This window comes from Borostomias antarcticus (genome assembly GCF_949987555.1).
Source record: "Borostomias antarcticus genome assembly, chromosome: 1".
NCBI lineage: Eukaryota > Metazoa > Chordata > Actinopteri > Stomiiformes > Stomiidae > Borostomias > Borostomias antarcticus.
Window position 1 is genome coordinate 53,528,406 of NC_140234.1, and position 17,238 is coordinate 53,545,643.

At 42.0% G+C, this 17,238-nt stretch overlaps 1 protein-coding gene across 3 annotated transcripts; it reads right to left on the reverse strand.

Moving 5' to 3' along the window:
* Nucleotides 1-779: 779 nt before the first annotated feature.
* Nucleotides 780-12,558, reverse strand: dyrk1ab (dual-specificity tyrosine-(Y)-phosphorylation regulated kinase 1A, b). 3 transcript variants are annotated; one of them, XM_084437471.1, is made up of 12 exons: nucleotides 11,804-12,558; nucleotides 10,164-10,233; nucleotides 8,134-8,330; nucleotides 7,802-7,894; nucleotides 7,476-7,664; nucleotides 6,764-6,911; nucleotides 6,210-6,496; nucleotides 5,923-6,069; nucleotides 5,536-5,676; nucleotides 4,997-5,300; nucleotides 4,692-4,816; nucleotides 780-4,412 (listed from the first exon to the last, which is right to left on the reverse strand). In XM_084437471.1, the coding sequence occupies exons 2-12, from the start codon at nucleotides 10,171-10,173 to the stop codon at nucleotides 3,825-3,827; spliced, it is 2,229 nt and encodes a 742-aa protein (XP_084293597.1). In that variant the 5' UTR covers nucleotides 10,174-10,233; nucleotides 11,804-12,558; the 3' UTR covers nucleotides 780-3,824. The 3 variants fall into 3 exon arrangements, with proteins under 3 accessions (XP_084293597.1, XP_084293598.1, XP_084293596.1); XM_084437472.1 differs by lacking the exon at nucleotides 10,164-10,233 and having other exon boundaries at nucleotides 11,804-11,913; XM_084437470.1 differs by lacking the exon at nucleotides 11,804-12,558 and having other exon boundaries at nucleotides 10,164-10,877.
* Between the last annotated feature and the right edge of the window lie 4,680 nt (nucleotides 12,559-17,238).

Sequence of the window (17,238 nt, forward strand, 5' to 3'; positions counted from 1 at the left end):
CTTGACTATATAAATATATATATATTTAAATATTGCGAAATACAAATTGCTTTTTTGCTATGATATATTATACCATGGATAAGATAGGATAAGAAATCTAGCTAAAGCTACGAATGTTGCAACAGCCTGTGGTAGCTATTTAAAAGCACCGTACAGATATATGTTACAGGACTCGCCTTTTTGGGACAACTTGCCACCGTGCCACACAAAAAAGGTCAGCACGGCGGGAGTGCAATCGCTGAGCCTCACCATGGGTGAACCACTTCCATTATCATAATCAGTCTACTCTAGGCAAGTTCAACGCGAATCCCAATATCGCCCTGTACCAGCCCACAGGTAGATGGCGGAGTTGCGTCACTTTTAATATTATTTTTTATACATCCATGCTTGTAACCAACGTGTACAGGTAATGGATGTGCATGGATGTATAAGAGAACGCTCTGCCCTCATTGAGCACGTCACCACGCCTGACTCCTTCCACATTAAGCCTGCACACCGCAGTCAGGGGCTAACCGGTCCGACCATGTAGCCCATGCACTACCCAAAGTTTCAGTATCAGAAATAAGAAAAGTGCATTTAGATAACACGGCATAGTCGCGCTGGAATGAAATCACCAAACTGAGCAGACTGTAGGAGTTATCTGTAAAAATTGGCCAAAGCTCTAGCTGTGTGGTGGACAGATATGTAGAAAAGGTGAGAAATAAACAGACACTGAACAATTCAATTAACTTCTTTTTATATATCATACATAAGACTGTCTTAATATAATACAAAGGGCATTGTCATATACACAGCAAAGTCTTGACTAGATCTTACAATCTGTGGATACATGGACTTATCCTTTTCCCCATGCTGTTCAGTTTTATAGTGCATGTTGCATGTACAAAAAATGTGATAAAATGTGAAATCAATAATGAAGTAAAACATATTTCAATGAAATCAGAGGACTTGGACTTCTGTAAGGTGGAGGATATAATGTCAACAAGTACAAACGTTCGTGTGAGACCCACAAACATAACCTTATGGAAAATAGAACCACTGTTCAACCATGTGCTTCTCATACAACCAAAAAGTACGGTTTGTGATGTACATGCACTTACAATATACCCTGTGAAAATTATTAAGGTTTGAAGATCTAGCTTTCCCTGTTTGATTCAAACCCTACCTCATAATGTTGTCCTGATGTAGTCAAGTACCTCTGCCTCAAGGCAAGGTTACGCCACTGACATAAGAAAACAGAGGAGTTCCTGCCCACTGAATGATCACCAATTTGACAAACATAATCAACATACCAGCAGGAGCAAGGTAGTGAGTTCTATACTTCCTTTATTAAAAAAATATAAATATATACATAAATTCTATTTCAACTATTAAAAAGGGGCTGCATTTCATGACAACTGCTCTAGATAAGAGGTCAATCAGCATGATCTGAAACAGGCGCACACTTAAGAGTCACTCTGAAGTCAATTCTTTTTTCTTTTTTTTTTGTCTTTATTTTGGAATGTTTAGTACCAGTATGAGTGCCAGTAAACTCGGCAGGTTCTGAATGTCTCAAATCATGAGGGGTATGAAAAATGATTGTGATTAACCTAAACATCCAGCTAAATCCTATCATCTCATTACAGGTAGCTTTACATTGAGTTTGTATGTATACCAAACATGATTTGTCCATGTGGTGGTCTCTCCTCTGAACTATGACAATATAATGTCCTATATGTCCTGTTGTCTGTGATTTTCTTACAAGGCTGTTATACAAGCAGGATTTTGGTCAAATTACTTTTCCAAAGTTGACAAAAGAGCATAAGAAAAATAGTAAGCACTTCAAAATCCCTGATATAAAACAAAAAAAACAAATTCTGGTTATTGACTGGAGTTCTAATGACATGCATGTCTGCCTAGGCCAAGCACATGTGATTGAGGGTGGTACCCTTTCCCTTTGAATAGGACAAACCTTATGGGCAACTGCCCTACCAAGTCACAGCATAACATTTCAAACAAACTCATAGATCTTCCACAATTGTCTGAATGCTGCCAGGACAAAGAGACTAAAATAGTCTTGTTGTATGGCAGCAGATAGCATGTTGACCAAATTATGTATGAAAGGCAGCAAAACCCTTTGAAATAGTAATGGGGTGGGGATGGATGTGTGTGTGTGGGGGGGGGGGGGGGTGGCAGACATTGAATGCAGTAGTCTCCTTTGGACCATCAGCTTATATCCTGCTACTCCGGAGCCTGCAGAGTAACTACCAATGTCTCTAGCATACCCAGGTTTAAAAAGACTCCCAATAAAACTAACCAATTAATATGGAAACAGTTTTGGTAAAATGTTGCAACCAAATCGGAATACAAGATGGCTAACAGTTAAGTTCAACATCGATCTCCAGTTTTGCTAAAGAAATATATTGCAGCTGTTATGTATTGACGATAAGATCTTAATAAACTTTGCGTCAGAGTGGTGAACTGCTACATTATTGGTTACAGACACCTATATGCTATAAAACAACTGCTTTGGTATAAAAAAAATACCCAAAGGGAAAATAAATTCATTGTAAAATTCACAGCATAATTTGAGGAGAAAGAAGGCAGTCATTTAACTTTTTTTTCTTCTTCAGTTTCCATGTTTAGGATGGAGAGACATTTGTGCAGGTGTTCTGATGAGGAACTACATGCATAAGGGAAAAAGTAACAAAAAAGAAAAGGGTAGATTCTGGAATAGAGTTCTTTCCACTTTCCACTGCAAAATCCTTAATCTGTGAATAAGATTTGAAGGAAGTAATGTTTAGGAGGTGTGTGTGTGTGTGTGTGTACAATAAGACCCTGTTATGTGGGGCCCTGTTGAAGAAATCTTTGTAGAGAAAGGCCTCAAAATTACCATTCTTAAACACCTTTTTCTATGTTGTTTTTAACATCCTTTAAGAATCAAGGGCTGTCTAGAGATAAAAATAGAGAAAAGCCATCTTAATTCAAATGGTAATGTCCAGCTCCATCCCATTCCAAGTCCATAAGTCGTAAGGCCAAAAGGTCATCTCAGAACCAGCCACTGACCGTCTTCCCCACACTGGGCCGGATCCTTCCGTCTTCCGAGCCCATCGCTGCTCTCGTCTGTGCCAGGTTGGGGGTCCCAGCCCACTGGGCCACAGAGCTCCGTGCCTGAGGGGTGCCGCTCCGCTTCCCCCTCATTCGACTGCCCCACCCGACCAGCGTCGGCATCTACTTGCGGGGCATGCCCTCCACTTGGCCAGCACACGCTGTAGGAACTCCACTGCTATGTGCTCCCCTCTCACAGAGTTACACAATACCAACCGACGACACGAAATATCACTGCAAACACTTCCCTCCTAGTCAAGCTACAGGTTTTACAAGCAGCTCTTACGTGAAATTTCACTTAAAAGGGTAAAACAATTAACAACCAGTGGAACATTAATGTCAAGACATTCCACAGTTTGAACTTAATAGGATGTGTTAGCATTTCATAACTGACAGCTACTTGTAAAACAGCATCAAACTTTGTCCCGAAATGCTCATCAGAAGATTTTGCCACATAATACCAGATGGGGATTACTTGTTACATGAATTTGTGATATGGCAAATGGATGTCTCAATCTTACTATAGTTATTCTGTAATATTACTATGTGCCTAATGATTGCAAAAGGAAAAGGATGGAAATTACATATACTTTTAACAAAGGTTCTTCTCTGTAGTAGCGATTCAGTGATATCTCCCTTCTGACGTGAGCAGCTTTTGTTCTCAACACACCTGTAGTAAAAAAACACCACCTTAAAAATGACGCACAGGGGATACACACAGCGAAATATCAGTGCAGTCACGAGCTGGCCATGGAACTCTGCTGCACACACACCCCAGTCATGGGAGACTCCTCCCGGTCCATGCCCTGCCTCATGCCCAGGTGCCCTTCCGCTAGGTAGTGCGCCGGCCCCGTGTTTGTGCCCATGGGGTACGCGGGGTGCGCCGCCATGCCAGTCTCCTGCCGCGGGTTCGAGAAGGCACCCAGCCCCATGCTCAGCCCGCCATTCTGGCCGAAGTCCAGGGCACCAGTGGGCAGGTGGCGGAGCTGGTAGGCCTGGTTGCCATGGTTCCCAGTGGAAGAGGAAGATGTGGAGGAAGAGGAGGCAGAGGAAGACAGGGAGGTCATGGACAGATGGCCATGCACCACCTCCATGGAGTCCTGGGTGGAGGAGCTGTGTGTCGGGGATGTGTAGTGGCGTGGACGGGGCCGGGTGGCTGTCATCTGCCCGTGGTGATGATGGGGGTGGGAGTGCGGATGCAGGGCCTTGGGGTGCTGTGGGGGGACGTGGAAGGTGGTCTCTTGGACTGGGTGTGTCTCTCCGGCGACCGGCTCTGGTCCAACGCCGCCTCCCCAAACCAAGGGAGGAGGGTAAGGCTGCCGTGCCTGGAGTGAAAGATGCGTCAGTCAGTTCATTTCATGAGTCAGTTCATTTCACTTTCCATTTTATGTCAGATTGGTAGGTCTATAATAGAAAGAGCCAAACATGTAAATGACCCAAAATAAAACAGTATCACAGAGAAGTACAAAATGCTGATATCACCTCACCGCTCTATTACACCATTTGCACAAAAATACATTGACAGGTGACTAGTACATCTGTTGCATTGTCCAATGAGTAGCAAGGAAGACAAAGTTAGGTCTGGCAAGGTCTGACTGACTCACCTGTGGGCATAGGGTGTCACCATCAATGGCTGGCATGGCCGTACCAAAGTGCCCTCCACTGTGCAGGTGGTGATGGGTGGGGTCTGACCTTGCTCTGCCACTGGTACTTGTCCCAGAGGATCCCCCTACAGGACAAAGTGGCACATACACAACACATCCTTAGGCAGATTAAACACACAGCAGGTCAGTTCAAAAAAAAAATCATGTTTCATTTCAGAACAATGGGCATAGACAAAACAGACACTCAGTGAACTTGAAGGGAAAATAAAGAGGATCAGTTGGAGCCATGGCCAGTAAGATTTTACCTGAACTGGAGGAGGTGCTGGAGGTGGTTCCTGAAGACTGGGACTGCTCCAGCGCAGGGCTGGTGGACACACTGCTGCTTGTGTTGGTCCCCTCGTCTGCAGTCTTCTTGAAGAAACTGTGTTGCAGGGCGTAATAGGGCTGGATGCGGCTCTTGGGATCGTAGTCCAGCATCCGTAGGATCAGGTCCTTAAACTTCAAGTAGTCAGCGACAGCATGGCCAGACTCTCCTGCCCGCCGGCCTCCTGGACCCCCTGCCTCCACGCCAAGGATGGAGTGGAGCTTCCGTGAGGCTGGAGGTTTATACTGTTCAAGGGAGAGAGAAAGAGAGCATGAGTATGAGAGTCCCAGATCACCACAGCTACCTACAAATACAACCCCACAAGATCAACCCATACACAAAGACCAAAAGCAGAGATGTCATCTTCCCCCGTGTCATCCCACCTGTACCTTTGTTACATCATGATGTGAATTATGTGATTGTGGCTACTCTCAGTGACACTTGCGCCACCACATGGACATTAGGCAGTAGTGCACTCACCCTTTTGCCATCTTTGGTCTTCTTCACGCTCCATGTGCCATCTGATAGCTTCTCGAAGAACTTCCTGGCTTTTGGGGCTAGGTCCATTATGTGATTGGGAGGGATACCAAGCACTTCAACGATCTTGTTCATCTGGTCAACCTAAGATTTTTTTTAAATAAGCAGAGTGATTATTGTGGCATCTAATAATTCAACACCCTACAATACACTTCTACAGATTCAGACACTATGCACTATGGATGTTGTTTGAACTTTTGTTTTATCACAGCTATACCATGACAAGTGTATCAATTAAGAGAGATAGCTGCATCTTACATACACAGCACAGACAGAGCACAAATTACAACAGATATATAGATCACATTAGACTGGGCTGTTATAGTCTACCTCATTGGCTCCACTGAAGAGGGGCTCTCCAGTGTGCATCTCCACCAGGATGCAGCCCAGGGACCACATGTCAATGGCGAGGTCATAGGGCATTCCAAGCAGCACCTCTGGGGAGCGGTAGAAGCGACTCTGGATGTACTGGTATATCTGAGGAGAGAAAAGTAAATTAGACACCCCTTCCATCACTGTTCAGAGGACCCCCCAATTAAGATTACAAATAGCAATGTGGCACAATCAAAGACAGAACACAGAGGGCTGAGGAAAACAAAAGGAAATATTCAATATACCCTCTGTCCCAGTTGGCATGAGCTGCCAAAGTCCACTATTTTGATGGCACTCCTCTTGGGGTTGCAGAGGAGGATGTTCTCAGGCTTCAGGTCACAGTGGATGATGCTGAGCTCGGGCGTGGCCAGGAACAGCAGTGCCGTGCATAGCTGCTGGGCAAACTTCCGGGTCAGGTTCAATGAGACGCCGCGGAAGTTGGTGTTCCGCAGTAAGTCGTATAGGTTGTAAGAGAGCATCTCGAACACGAGGCAGAGGTGATTCCGGAACATGAAATGACGCTTGAGGTGAACTGTGTTAAGGGGGACAAGAAAAAGAAAAGGGGTCAGGAGATTTATTATTATAAGGCCTTTTCACAGGCCTTTATCTCAGCTTCAGTAACTTATATCAACAGACAGTAAAAACCCCAAATCTAGGTAGGCCTGGGCTAAAGTCTGGGTTATTACCCTTTACAACGTTGTAGTGTTAAGCACTTGGGTTAAATCAAAGAATGTGCAGTGTGAAAAGCCCTATGGAGAGCACCTAGAAAGTCTACATAATAAAAGCAGGAGTGACTTACCAATGTAATATTTCATCTCAGTGTCATGTTTGTTCATGAGCTCTAGGAGGCGCACTTCAATCTGAGCTTGATTGAGAAAAGCTTTCTTGTTCTTGATGATCTTGATGGCAACCCACTCCTGCTCTGCACGGTCATAGGCTTTGACCACCTGTGAAACATCAAAAGGAGGACGAGACTACATCAGCACACAGTATTGTGATGATTGACAGATGATTTCGTTTGAGAGTCTCTTAACTAGAGACACTGTTTCAGAGAAAAATCATGCAACAGATATCATTAATCTAGGCCTAGGTTTCCAAATGGATAAGCAAACCCACTTTTCAGTATGGACCTCAGTTTTAGGGTCACTGCTCAGTAATGGTACAATACTGTAGGGTCAAGGAGGCAGGACATCTGCCATTGCTTTCTGTGATGCTTAATTGATAATAGGTGCAACTGACCCCATTTTTGGCCCTTTGTACAATAAAGAAGTACGTTTTTCAAATACCAATGTCAGGTGTGAATTAGGCTTCAGTTGTTTGTTTTAATGAAATAGCCTACTATACAGTATATGTTTTAGGCATACAAAGAGTCTATGTCACATGGTTTTTACAATTACACATTTTCATTGTGGCCTGTGGAAATTCACCATAACACCCCAATTTTCACCTATTCACTTCAGTCATATTCATATATAACTGTAAACATGATTTAATAAAAAACTGTAGTATACCTGTCCAAATGACCCTTTGCCTATCAAGGAGTCTATTTCATAGCGGTCCATCCATTTCTCCCCATTCTTGACGATGTAGTCGTAATTATCATCGTCATAGCCATCGTTGAAGACCTTCCTCTCTTTCTTGTGACTGGAGTCTTCGCCCTGACCCTGTTGGTGCCGTCGCTTCTTTTTTGCATAATACACCTAGTGCACCAGGACAGACAAACAAGGACAAACTCATTTGAACTCATGGAGAACATGTATCAAACCAGTCCACATGCATGTTCCTCAAATGTTAAATAAGTGACAAAAAAACAAAAACACAAATTGGCCAGTCTCACCTCATTGATGTGTTTATAAGTTTTGATAAGGTCAATGGAGAGCTTCCTCAAGGGAGCCGAAGTTGGGTCACGAAAGCACTGGGGCATGTGCCTCTGAAAGACCAATTGAGAGGGAAACACAACAGTAAATAAGTAATTTGCTTACAACTGTCACATTTATGAATATGTGTTCTGTCTCCGCACTAAAAGCTACATTGTGCTATATTTCCATGACACCCATTGTTTGTACTGGTGGCCAACTCTGAAGGAATGCCGACTTTGTGGTTTGTGGTTTCAAAAAGTGTGCAAAATTGAGTTTTCCTAACTGAAAGGTCTGGGTACGTAGTGTATACCGGGTTGGCAGTGAGCTGTTGGGTCTGGTCGTTGTACGGTAGGACCGTAACAGATTGGTCAGTGCTCGGCTGGTGGCGGTCACTGTATTGCTGGTGCGTATGGGGCATTGGAGCAGCCATCTGAAGACCAGCAGCGTGGAAAGAAAAAGAGGGCGCAAGCCGGACGGACGAAGGTTTGCATGCTGAAGTCTCTCCTCCTGAAAAAACATGAAAGCGACGAGTACTTACTGAACTTAACAAAAAAGGTTAATGACAGAACTTATTGTATGTTGAATTTAGCTTCATAAAATTACTCTAAGAAAACCCTATCTTCCCATGATAAACTGGGAGATATACTTCAAATAGTGTAGTGCAGGCACAATAATACCTTGGCTTCACCCCTTGCTGTACTGTACCTATGTCAATGCAAAGTAGGTTTGTAGGTGAGAATGCATTGATATATTTTGTCAAAAACAATTAAGTGTCATTCACCATACATCAACAGTGTATTTTTGACTGAGCAGTTGCTCTGTGCAGTAAGGTGCTAATTTAAGCTATGTGGGCTACTATATCTGAAGCATGTGCAACCATGTGAGGGTGTAGAGAAAGCCACTGTATTGTATAAATCTCATAGGTTATGCTAAAAACAGCAATGAAATAAATATTGTGCCTTGTGTCATTGTTCTTAAAATTGAGATACATTTTAATAATCTATAATCAAGTATATTAATATAATGCATTAAATTAGGTCATTAGCTTTTAATTGTCATTTGTGGAAGAAAAAAGGTACAAGGTTGTGTGTATATTTTACTAAGGAATTAAAATAAAATACCTATATACACAGTACAGTGAATCATCCTTCATTTTAAGTCAGAAAGAATCAGAAAATGATTAAATAGCATGTTCATCTATCAGCATCTCTCACCAGACAACACAATTCACCAGTGCTACACAGTAACCACTATTCAGAATCCCAGCAACAGCACCTAATTAGCATAGCCTATCACCACAGAGATACAGCGTGATTTGGCAAGCCCATCAATGCACAGACCAATCACAACGCAGTATGCAAATAGCCTACTTTTGTTGCCAGGGCAGAGCTGCTCCCATTTTCCAATGAGAAAACAAGAAATAAACAAGAAATAAAATTGAACTTTGGCACACTTAGAGGCTGCTTTCAACACACTAGAGCCTAACAGCAAAATAGCAGCACAACCCAAAATCTGCACTCCATCTGAGAGCGTTAGAAACAGAGCTGACCCAGCTGTGGAGAGGACTGCACATCTAGTGACAGAAACACAGAGAACCCGGAGACAGTATGACATACTGTACATCACAAGACAACCAATGATAGAGATGAACACTATCTTGAATTTGGCTCACAACGTGTCTTGAATGTGTTTGACAAAAACATAAATCAAAAAGAAAATGTATATTGCAGCATTTGTGGGATAATCCTATTGTAGGTGACAAAAAAGACCCACACTGTTTATCATAACCTATGATATCATTATTGCACCTGGTCACAAAGGTTAAAGGATGATAAACTTACACCTTTCTGTAGTGCCCCTGATTAATGTTTATAATTGTTTCATATTTGTTTGCATCCGCATGTATTATTTAAAAAACATAAATGTCTGACATTCTGATTTAGCAGAATGACTGGCATGTCTCCATTTATTCCCAATTTTCTATTCTGGCATCTGGTAGAGGATGGAGCAATTTTGAAGCTTGCACTATTTGATGCAATTTCAAATAATTCACAAGATTCCTGGGAGTATGTAATGTATGGAACCTTAATCAATAAAATAACACAGAAAGCTAGTTAATAAAGGCAAGTAGCCTAGAGGACCAAACGTGGCCAGTCTGATAAATCCCTAGAAACACAACTTATGCTGATCTACAATTCACAATGTTTGCCTGCTTCTTCATATGATTTGTAATTGATAAGATGTAGCCGGGGGCCCATTTTAGAGTCATTGTGAGACAGAAAAGAAAAAGAGACTGCCCCTCCTCACCCAAGAGTAAAGACTTAATATTTTGCAGCTAACCTGGATGCATCGTCTCCTGTAAAATTTCATATCATCCTGGGAGGAGAGTCCAGCAGCAAACCACAACCCACTACAAAGAATAAAAACATGATTATATTTCTGCATTTTAGGTGGGATCTACTTAAACTTGCGGGGAAAAACCCCTAAACATGAAACGAGATTATATGCATAGCAATATTTACAGAATTAAAACTTTTGGGGAATACAGTGTATAACTCAGGGGCAATAAATAGCCTACTAAGAAAACAAAATGCAAGAAACATGAGGAAGTTATCTTTTTAGAGAACTGCTCAATACCATAATTCACTTAGGCATAAATGTCACCCTGTCAATCAGGTCAAATCAGTCTTCCTATTGTTGTGGATCTAATAAGACTGGAAATCTCCTCTCAGAATGTCCATGCTCAATGACAAAGGCCGGGTGTCTCAATAAACACAATCTGTATGATCCCTAAATACACACAAAAATACTCAATTAATGGGTATTTAGGTAAGTCATAAATGTCTGTATTCAACGCAAAGATCAGGCACTACTATGCCACAGTGTAAAGTTAGCTTTTGTGTCAATCTTCATCCAAACTAACCTAATTGACTACAAACTACACAACAAATGCATATTACTTCAAAATATAGATAAACATCAATAACCCTCAGTCCGGGTCCTAATTAATTCACCATATATGAACAAGGCAATTGCTAAAAATAGTTAACGTTCAGTAAATCATCCGTTTTCAGGACCGACTTGTGAACAGTTCCTTTCCTGGCATCTATTCATCAAGACATGAACGGGCCTACATGGGGGCAAATGCCAGTCTCGTAATCGAATACTATGACTCTAAATCCATAGTCATAGAACATTCTACCCGATCATGGCCAACACTTTGAGTACCAATCTTATTCTCAGTCATCCAGTAAAGGTAGAACATTAGCATGTCATCGACTCAATATAAATAACGTCCGCTAGCTAGCTGAATGTACTTACAGTTGATGGAGTATACCTCGTCATGGTGGAAATGTAGAAAGCAATTCATCACCAGTCTCTACTCTAGTGTCTACACTAACAGAAATAGTCAGTGACAAATCATCATTTTACAACGACTAGTTAGCTGGCAAAGAAGCTAGCTGTTAGCTAGCTAACGTTTGATAACTGCCCTGTGAGCTTAGCTGAAACGAGCAGCCTTGACTCTCCTCTTGCCAGCGAGTGTTGCTGCTAGTGACGATGTGATCAACGGGTTGTGGGCCCGTGATTTGATAGCTGAGCAAGCTAGCGTTAGCCAACCATCTAGCTAGCAAAATAAGCTAACTAGCTAGTGATAATGGACTAACGTCAACATGCAGGCAATTGACACGAATAAACATGGCCTGTGTATGTAACCGCTAACGTTAGATCAGGTAGCCTAGCACACACTAGTCCAACTGGACTAGCTAAGAATACCTTAACAAGTCCAGACGTTCGGATGGTGGTTGCTTACATATCTTGGCTAACGTTAGCTAACTCTAATGATCACCCAAACTAGCTCACGTTAGCCACTCTCCGTCAACTCGTGCAAGCATGCCACAACAAACATCTTCCATACCACCACACTAACGTTAGTTGGTTAACGTTATGGTTAGCAACTCGTTGACGTTACGAAAGCTCACCTCTGACGGCACGATCTTCATTTAAAGTCCAATAACCTGTATGATGAGGCAACTTATCCAGTTTGAGCTTCTCCTCTCCCTGCGTGTTTTTAGCCAGTGTAAGATCCTTCTCTGTCTAGCCAGCGAAGTCTTAAAAATAGCCAGACAACTGTAGCAAGCTAACTTATCTGTCAAACGTCGTCCCAGCTTCGGTAACTAAGGCAACATCAACTAACGTTAGCGCCAGCTGGCGATTAGCTGGCTACGATAGCTTGCTAGTAAGATCTAGCTAGCTAACAGTAACGAAATGTGTCTAAACGACCGTGGATAGCTAATGTTACGCTAACGTTAACTAGCTAGCTGGGTTCTCTTGCTAGCTAGACTAGCTTCCGAGCTAACGTTAGCTAGTTAGCTAGCTAGCAATTCTACCGCTAAATGAACGTTGCTGAAATCGGACTTTTCGATCCTGTCCCAAATAAGCACGGAACACACACGCCTAGGCGACCATATCGACAAATTAACGAAATTAGAATCACGTAAGAAAAATCGTATCAATGGATACAGCTAACGTTACTGTAATTTTAGACAATCATTTTTATGTCAATTTTCACAAAATGGCGCGCGTTCCAAACCTGCGCAGTGAACCGGCCCGCTAGACCAGAGATATGGACAACTGAGTTAGTGCGGCGCCGCCTAAATCATCCAACTGCACGAAATCATCTGCGTCTTGATGTTGTTAAACCGATCCATTGGACGCATTACTTTCAATAAAAATGTCAAGGGTATATCCAGTGTCATCATTATTCCGAGAGGAAAGAACATTTGAGGAGAGCAAGGAAAAAAAAAACCTTCTGACAAAATGGCGATGCCAGAGTTGTTACCATGGCAACTGTCAATCAAACTATCAAATCCCCGGATGAGCCAATGACGAATAAAATATAGCGTTGACTGGTCGCATGCGGTATGTCAGTCAACTAGTCTGAGAAGTCAAAGCAAAGTTCAACCGAATGGTAGAAAATGCGCTCTCAACTGCAGTAGCCAGCTATTACCCCAGACATTACAGTAGGGCCCTTTTTAGGGCATTTGCGTAGCACTAATTACTATAGTGAAAATAGGACTTATATTGGAAATTATAGTTGTTAATAATAATAATAATAATAATAATAGTAATAATGATGCGATAATAACATACATTATATTATGAATTACAATAATAACAAGAATAATAATAATAAATAAATAAATAAGACTAGAACACCAAAGGTCATAAATGAGTCTTGGTGTTTATATAAAGCCCAAGACAAAAACAACAAGAGCAACAAAACAAAAACAGTTTGTTTTTTTCTGAGTGTTAAATCAGAATCAGAAACGTTTATTGCCATAAAGTTTTATAACATACTAGGAATTTGTTTCAGTCAATGGTGCATAACATGGACACAACATTGGACAGGGTACTGGGACAGTGCAACAACAGGACGGTGCAAATGAGCAGTACAAAATACGAATGCAAAAAGAAAAACAATATACAAAATGGAGTGCGGTCAGTGTAGTGAGTGTGCAATGTGTATGTGATGTTTATGTATACAGTGTGTGACGTGATTTGTGAGTGCGGTGTGTGCAATCAGCAGTCTTGTGCAAGTATTGCAGCAGTGACGGAGTCAGGGGTGTGTGGCGTGGGGGGGGGGGTCAGAGGGGGACATGAGCCTTGTTGACGGAGGCAACGGACGGAGACGAGTCCGATGAGGGTGGTGTTGTCCACAAACCTGTCTGCAAACTTGACAGACTGGTGGCTGGAGGTGTAGCTGTTGGTGTACATGGGGAAGAGTAGGGGGGAAAGAACGCAGCCCTGGGGGGAGCCGGTGCTGATGGGCCTGGAGACTGAGATGTTTTCACAGATCTGAATCTGAATCATGGGCGGAGGGAGCTCTCCGAGCACCATTTCTAGTTACAATTGCTGTAGCAGAGCCAAACTGCAGAATACAAATACACAGTTTTCACAGAGGAGACAATCACTCATGTATTCCTCTCAATTTATAGCAATATAGCAATATTTAAATGTTTAAAATATTATGAAAATATTACATACTGCAGCTTTAATACTATATACAAGGAAAGATACAGGTCTAATATCCTACCTAGGGTAAGCCCATATATAGTCTACTCTGGAAGAATACAATCAATAGCCACAATTTGAGAATGTAGTCAATAATCAAATTCAAGTATCAAGTGAAAGCAAATAAATCATAAAACATAACCAATCAAATGTACATTCATAAAACCCCTATATCAGTAACCCACAGTGTGACCCTGTCACTTGAGAGTGAGTCGAAGAGTCCCATTACACTGTGTTGTGCAATATTGTGAATTTAGAATTCTGTCCTATACACTAGAGTGCCGCAACAAAACAATCATAAGGTTTCAATGCCCTCAAAAGAACTGATGGCTCTAGAACTGAAGGCTGATGGGCCTATTACATCCACCTGTTCTTTTGATAACTCTGGCCAAATTTAATTGCCTGCCCTATGCACTTCCCTTTAGGCGGTGAAGTAAGTAGACCAAGACACAGTGGCATATCTGGACATCTACATATATTTGATGTTAAGTAAAAGTGGGAGAGTTCGTTAAACATATTTGCATTTACTAGTTGACTATACTATCGTGTCTAGCATATTTTAATAATGTAATCATCTAAAGTGAAGTGTATAGGTCAGGCAATGAAATTTGACCAGAACTATCAAAAGAACAGCTGTATGTAGTGAGAGTTGAAAATTTTTGAAAGTAATAGAGAATGTCTATTTTCTATTGCATGCATATTTTGTTTGCATGCTTTTGGCTGAAGGCACATCAGCCCTATACTAAGGATTGTCCAATACTCAGTAGGGATGGGAATCGAAAACCGGTTCTTGTTGAGAACCGGTTCCCAGTGAATCGATTCCTTGGAATTGTAAGCCAAAATCGATAAGGAATCGGATCGATAAGCAGAATCGAAAATGGAATCGGAATCGCTAAAATCTTATCAATTCCCATCCCTAGCCTATTACTCAGTCGGTCGGTCGGTCACTCTGTCTTGTTAACCCTTGCACTATAGCTTCCAACCAGCAGTGGCCGATAGCAAGCGCTATGATTGCTGGGCGCAACACTCGTGGCAGAAACGCAGAAGAAGAGAGGTGTTCTAAAAATATATAGGAATCCTTCCTTGGAGATTAGCTATGTGTTTTATGCATTTATGTAAGATGTGTCCTGAAATTGTTTAATCATTTTGTGGCTAGCTAAATGTCCGACTGGATAGCTAGATTGGTGTTAGTGGGTCTTAGAAGTCTTCTAGTTTGCTAGCCCCGATGTGACCCCAGAGATACGATGTCGCTCCTCTAATCTGGGGTCACGTATATAAGGATATAGAAAAGGGTGACTGGACTATTCCGGACGGCGAATTTCAAATCTGACGCTCACCATGCATTCCTGTAGATGTCTTTTGTCATGTCGGGGCCTTGTCGGTTAGTTTACAGGTTAAATAACCACTGTTATAGCCACTTTTACCACCTACTAGCAAACAAAACATGTTCAGTCACAATTATACTGTTAAAACTAAGATACCTGGATAAAAAAATATGTTTTCCAACGGATATATTTGACGAAAGTAGATTAATAAGCAAGCCGCTTTTCATCGCTAACTCAGAGCAGGGAGAGCCATGAACGCAATCTGTTCGTGGACTACAATAACGCGTCATTGATACCTTTGACTGCGCATGTCAAAGGTATCAGTGACAAGTTTTTTTCAAAAATGGCGTGTTTCAATAGGGCTTCACTTTAGATTTCGAATCCTGGGGGCCTGGTGGATATGTGCTACTTTGAGATCATCTAACTTCCTAGTTTGACGTTTTTCCGACGCAAACAAGCTATGAGGATGGGACATGCGTTTAGAGGAATTTGATTGGAACATTGACAAGTAGACGGGTTTTAAGAACTTTAGACAGATTCGATAGAAGGATAGCGTTGATTGACGGGTGGATGTCGTGAGATTATTGGCCTAAAATCTAAGGTCAGCCTACCTGTTGTCGTCATTGCACATGACCTACCGTTTTCCAGGAAGTAAGAAATTATATACTTTGATATAAGATTACAACTAAAGTAGAATTTAGAATTTTTTTGGGGCATACATCGTTGAACAGGTGAACACTATGACCAATTATGTGAACCAAAATGGGACAGAATGCTTTTTTCATTTCAGTGCGACTTTAAGTGGAAAAAGCTGCTTTTATATAAAAGGCGGAAGAATCAGATTTATTTACAGCAGTTAATTACCAGCAACTAAACTATGATAATATGATAAACAGCAAATAGAGAGCAAATAACTAATCGCTATACTTCAGCATAAAGGTTACATCTCTTACAGCACAAAACAAATAACAAAATTCAGTGCTGTTCACATTTTTACCTCCGCCCCAGCGACAGCGCAGGGAAAGTGTGTTTGTTGGTTGGCGTGTGTTTGTTGGTTTATTTGTTAGCCGGACTAGGCATTATCTACCAGACTGATTTTGGAGCGGATCCAAATCACAGGGCAGTTCCACTAATTAAAACAGAACTTTAACTGAAGCCAGTACCCCATGTAGGGGTGCTAGAGACACATGGTTTATTATATAATAATAATAATAATAATAATAATAATATAAAACAGTATAAAAACAATAGAAATAATATAAAATTACAAAAAAAATCACATTAACAGCGTAGTTATAAACCATGCAGCCCCCATAGGAGTTGGTGCCAAACTTACACACTCATGGGCAGAAAAGTACATTTGCCTGGGTATGAGATACAGTGCGTCACTGAAACGATGGTTAGGCATAGTAACCACAGTTCTATGAGCGGAGCCCCACAGGACTCTGCTCCTAATGGTTTACCCTATCATAGCTAGCTACGCCCACTGAAAAAGAAAAACAATGTGCACACCTGTGGCAGTGAGTTCAGCAGGGAACACACCCTGTGGAGCTCCACTCCATTCATAGAACTAGGCTTACAACACGTAACCATCGTTCTATTTTGTGGAGCTCCACCCTACAGGGCTCTGCTCCTAATGGTTTAGGCAGAGCGAACGACCACCAAAGGTACTCCTGCTGAACCCATTTCAAACTAAACAGGCCAGCCTGGCCGGTGAGCTGAGAGAGGTCTGACCAGGCGACGGTTATGCACCATAACTCTAGCCTACCAGACCCTCACCTCACAAGTCACTTAGGGCAAGAGAATGGACCGCTATGTAAAGCAGCGTACATCTCCAGTCCAGTTATGTGCCCCACGGCTCAACCCCCAACACTGTGCCCAGCATAGATGTAGTCATGGGAGTGGACGGCACATCCAAGAGGTAGTAGCGGACAAATGGAGATGGCAACGACCATACTGTGGCCGCACAGATGTCTGTTACCAACACTCATTAAAGAGGGCAATCGAGTTTGCCATCC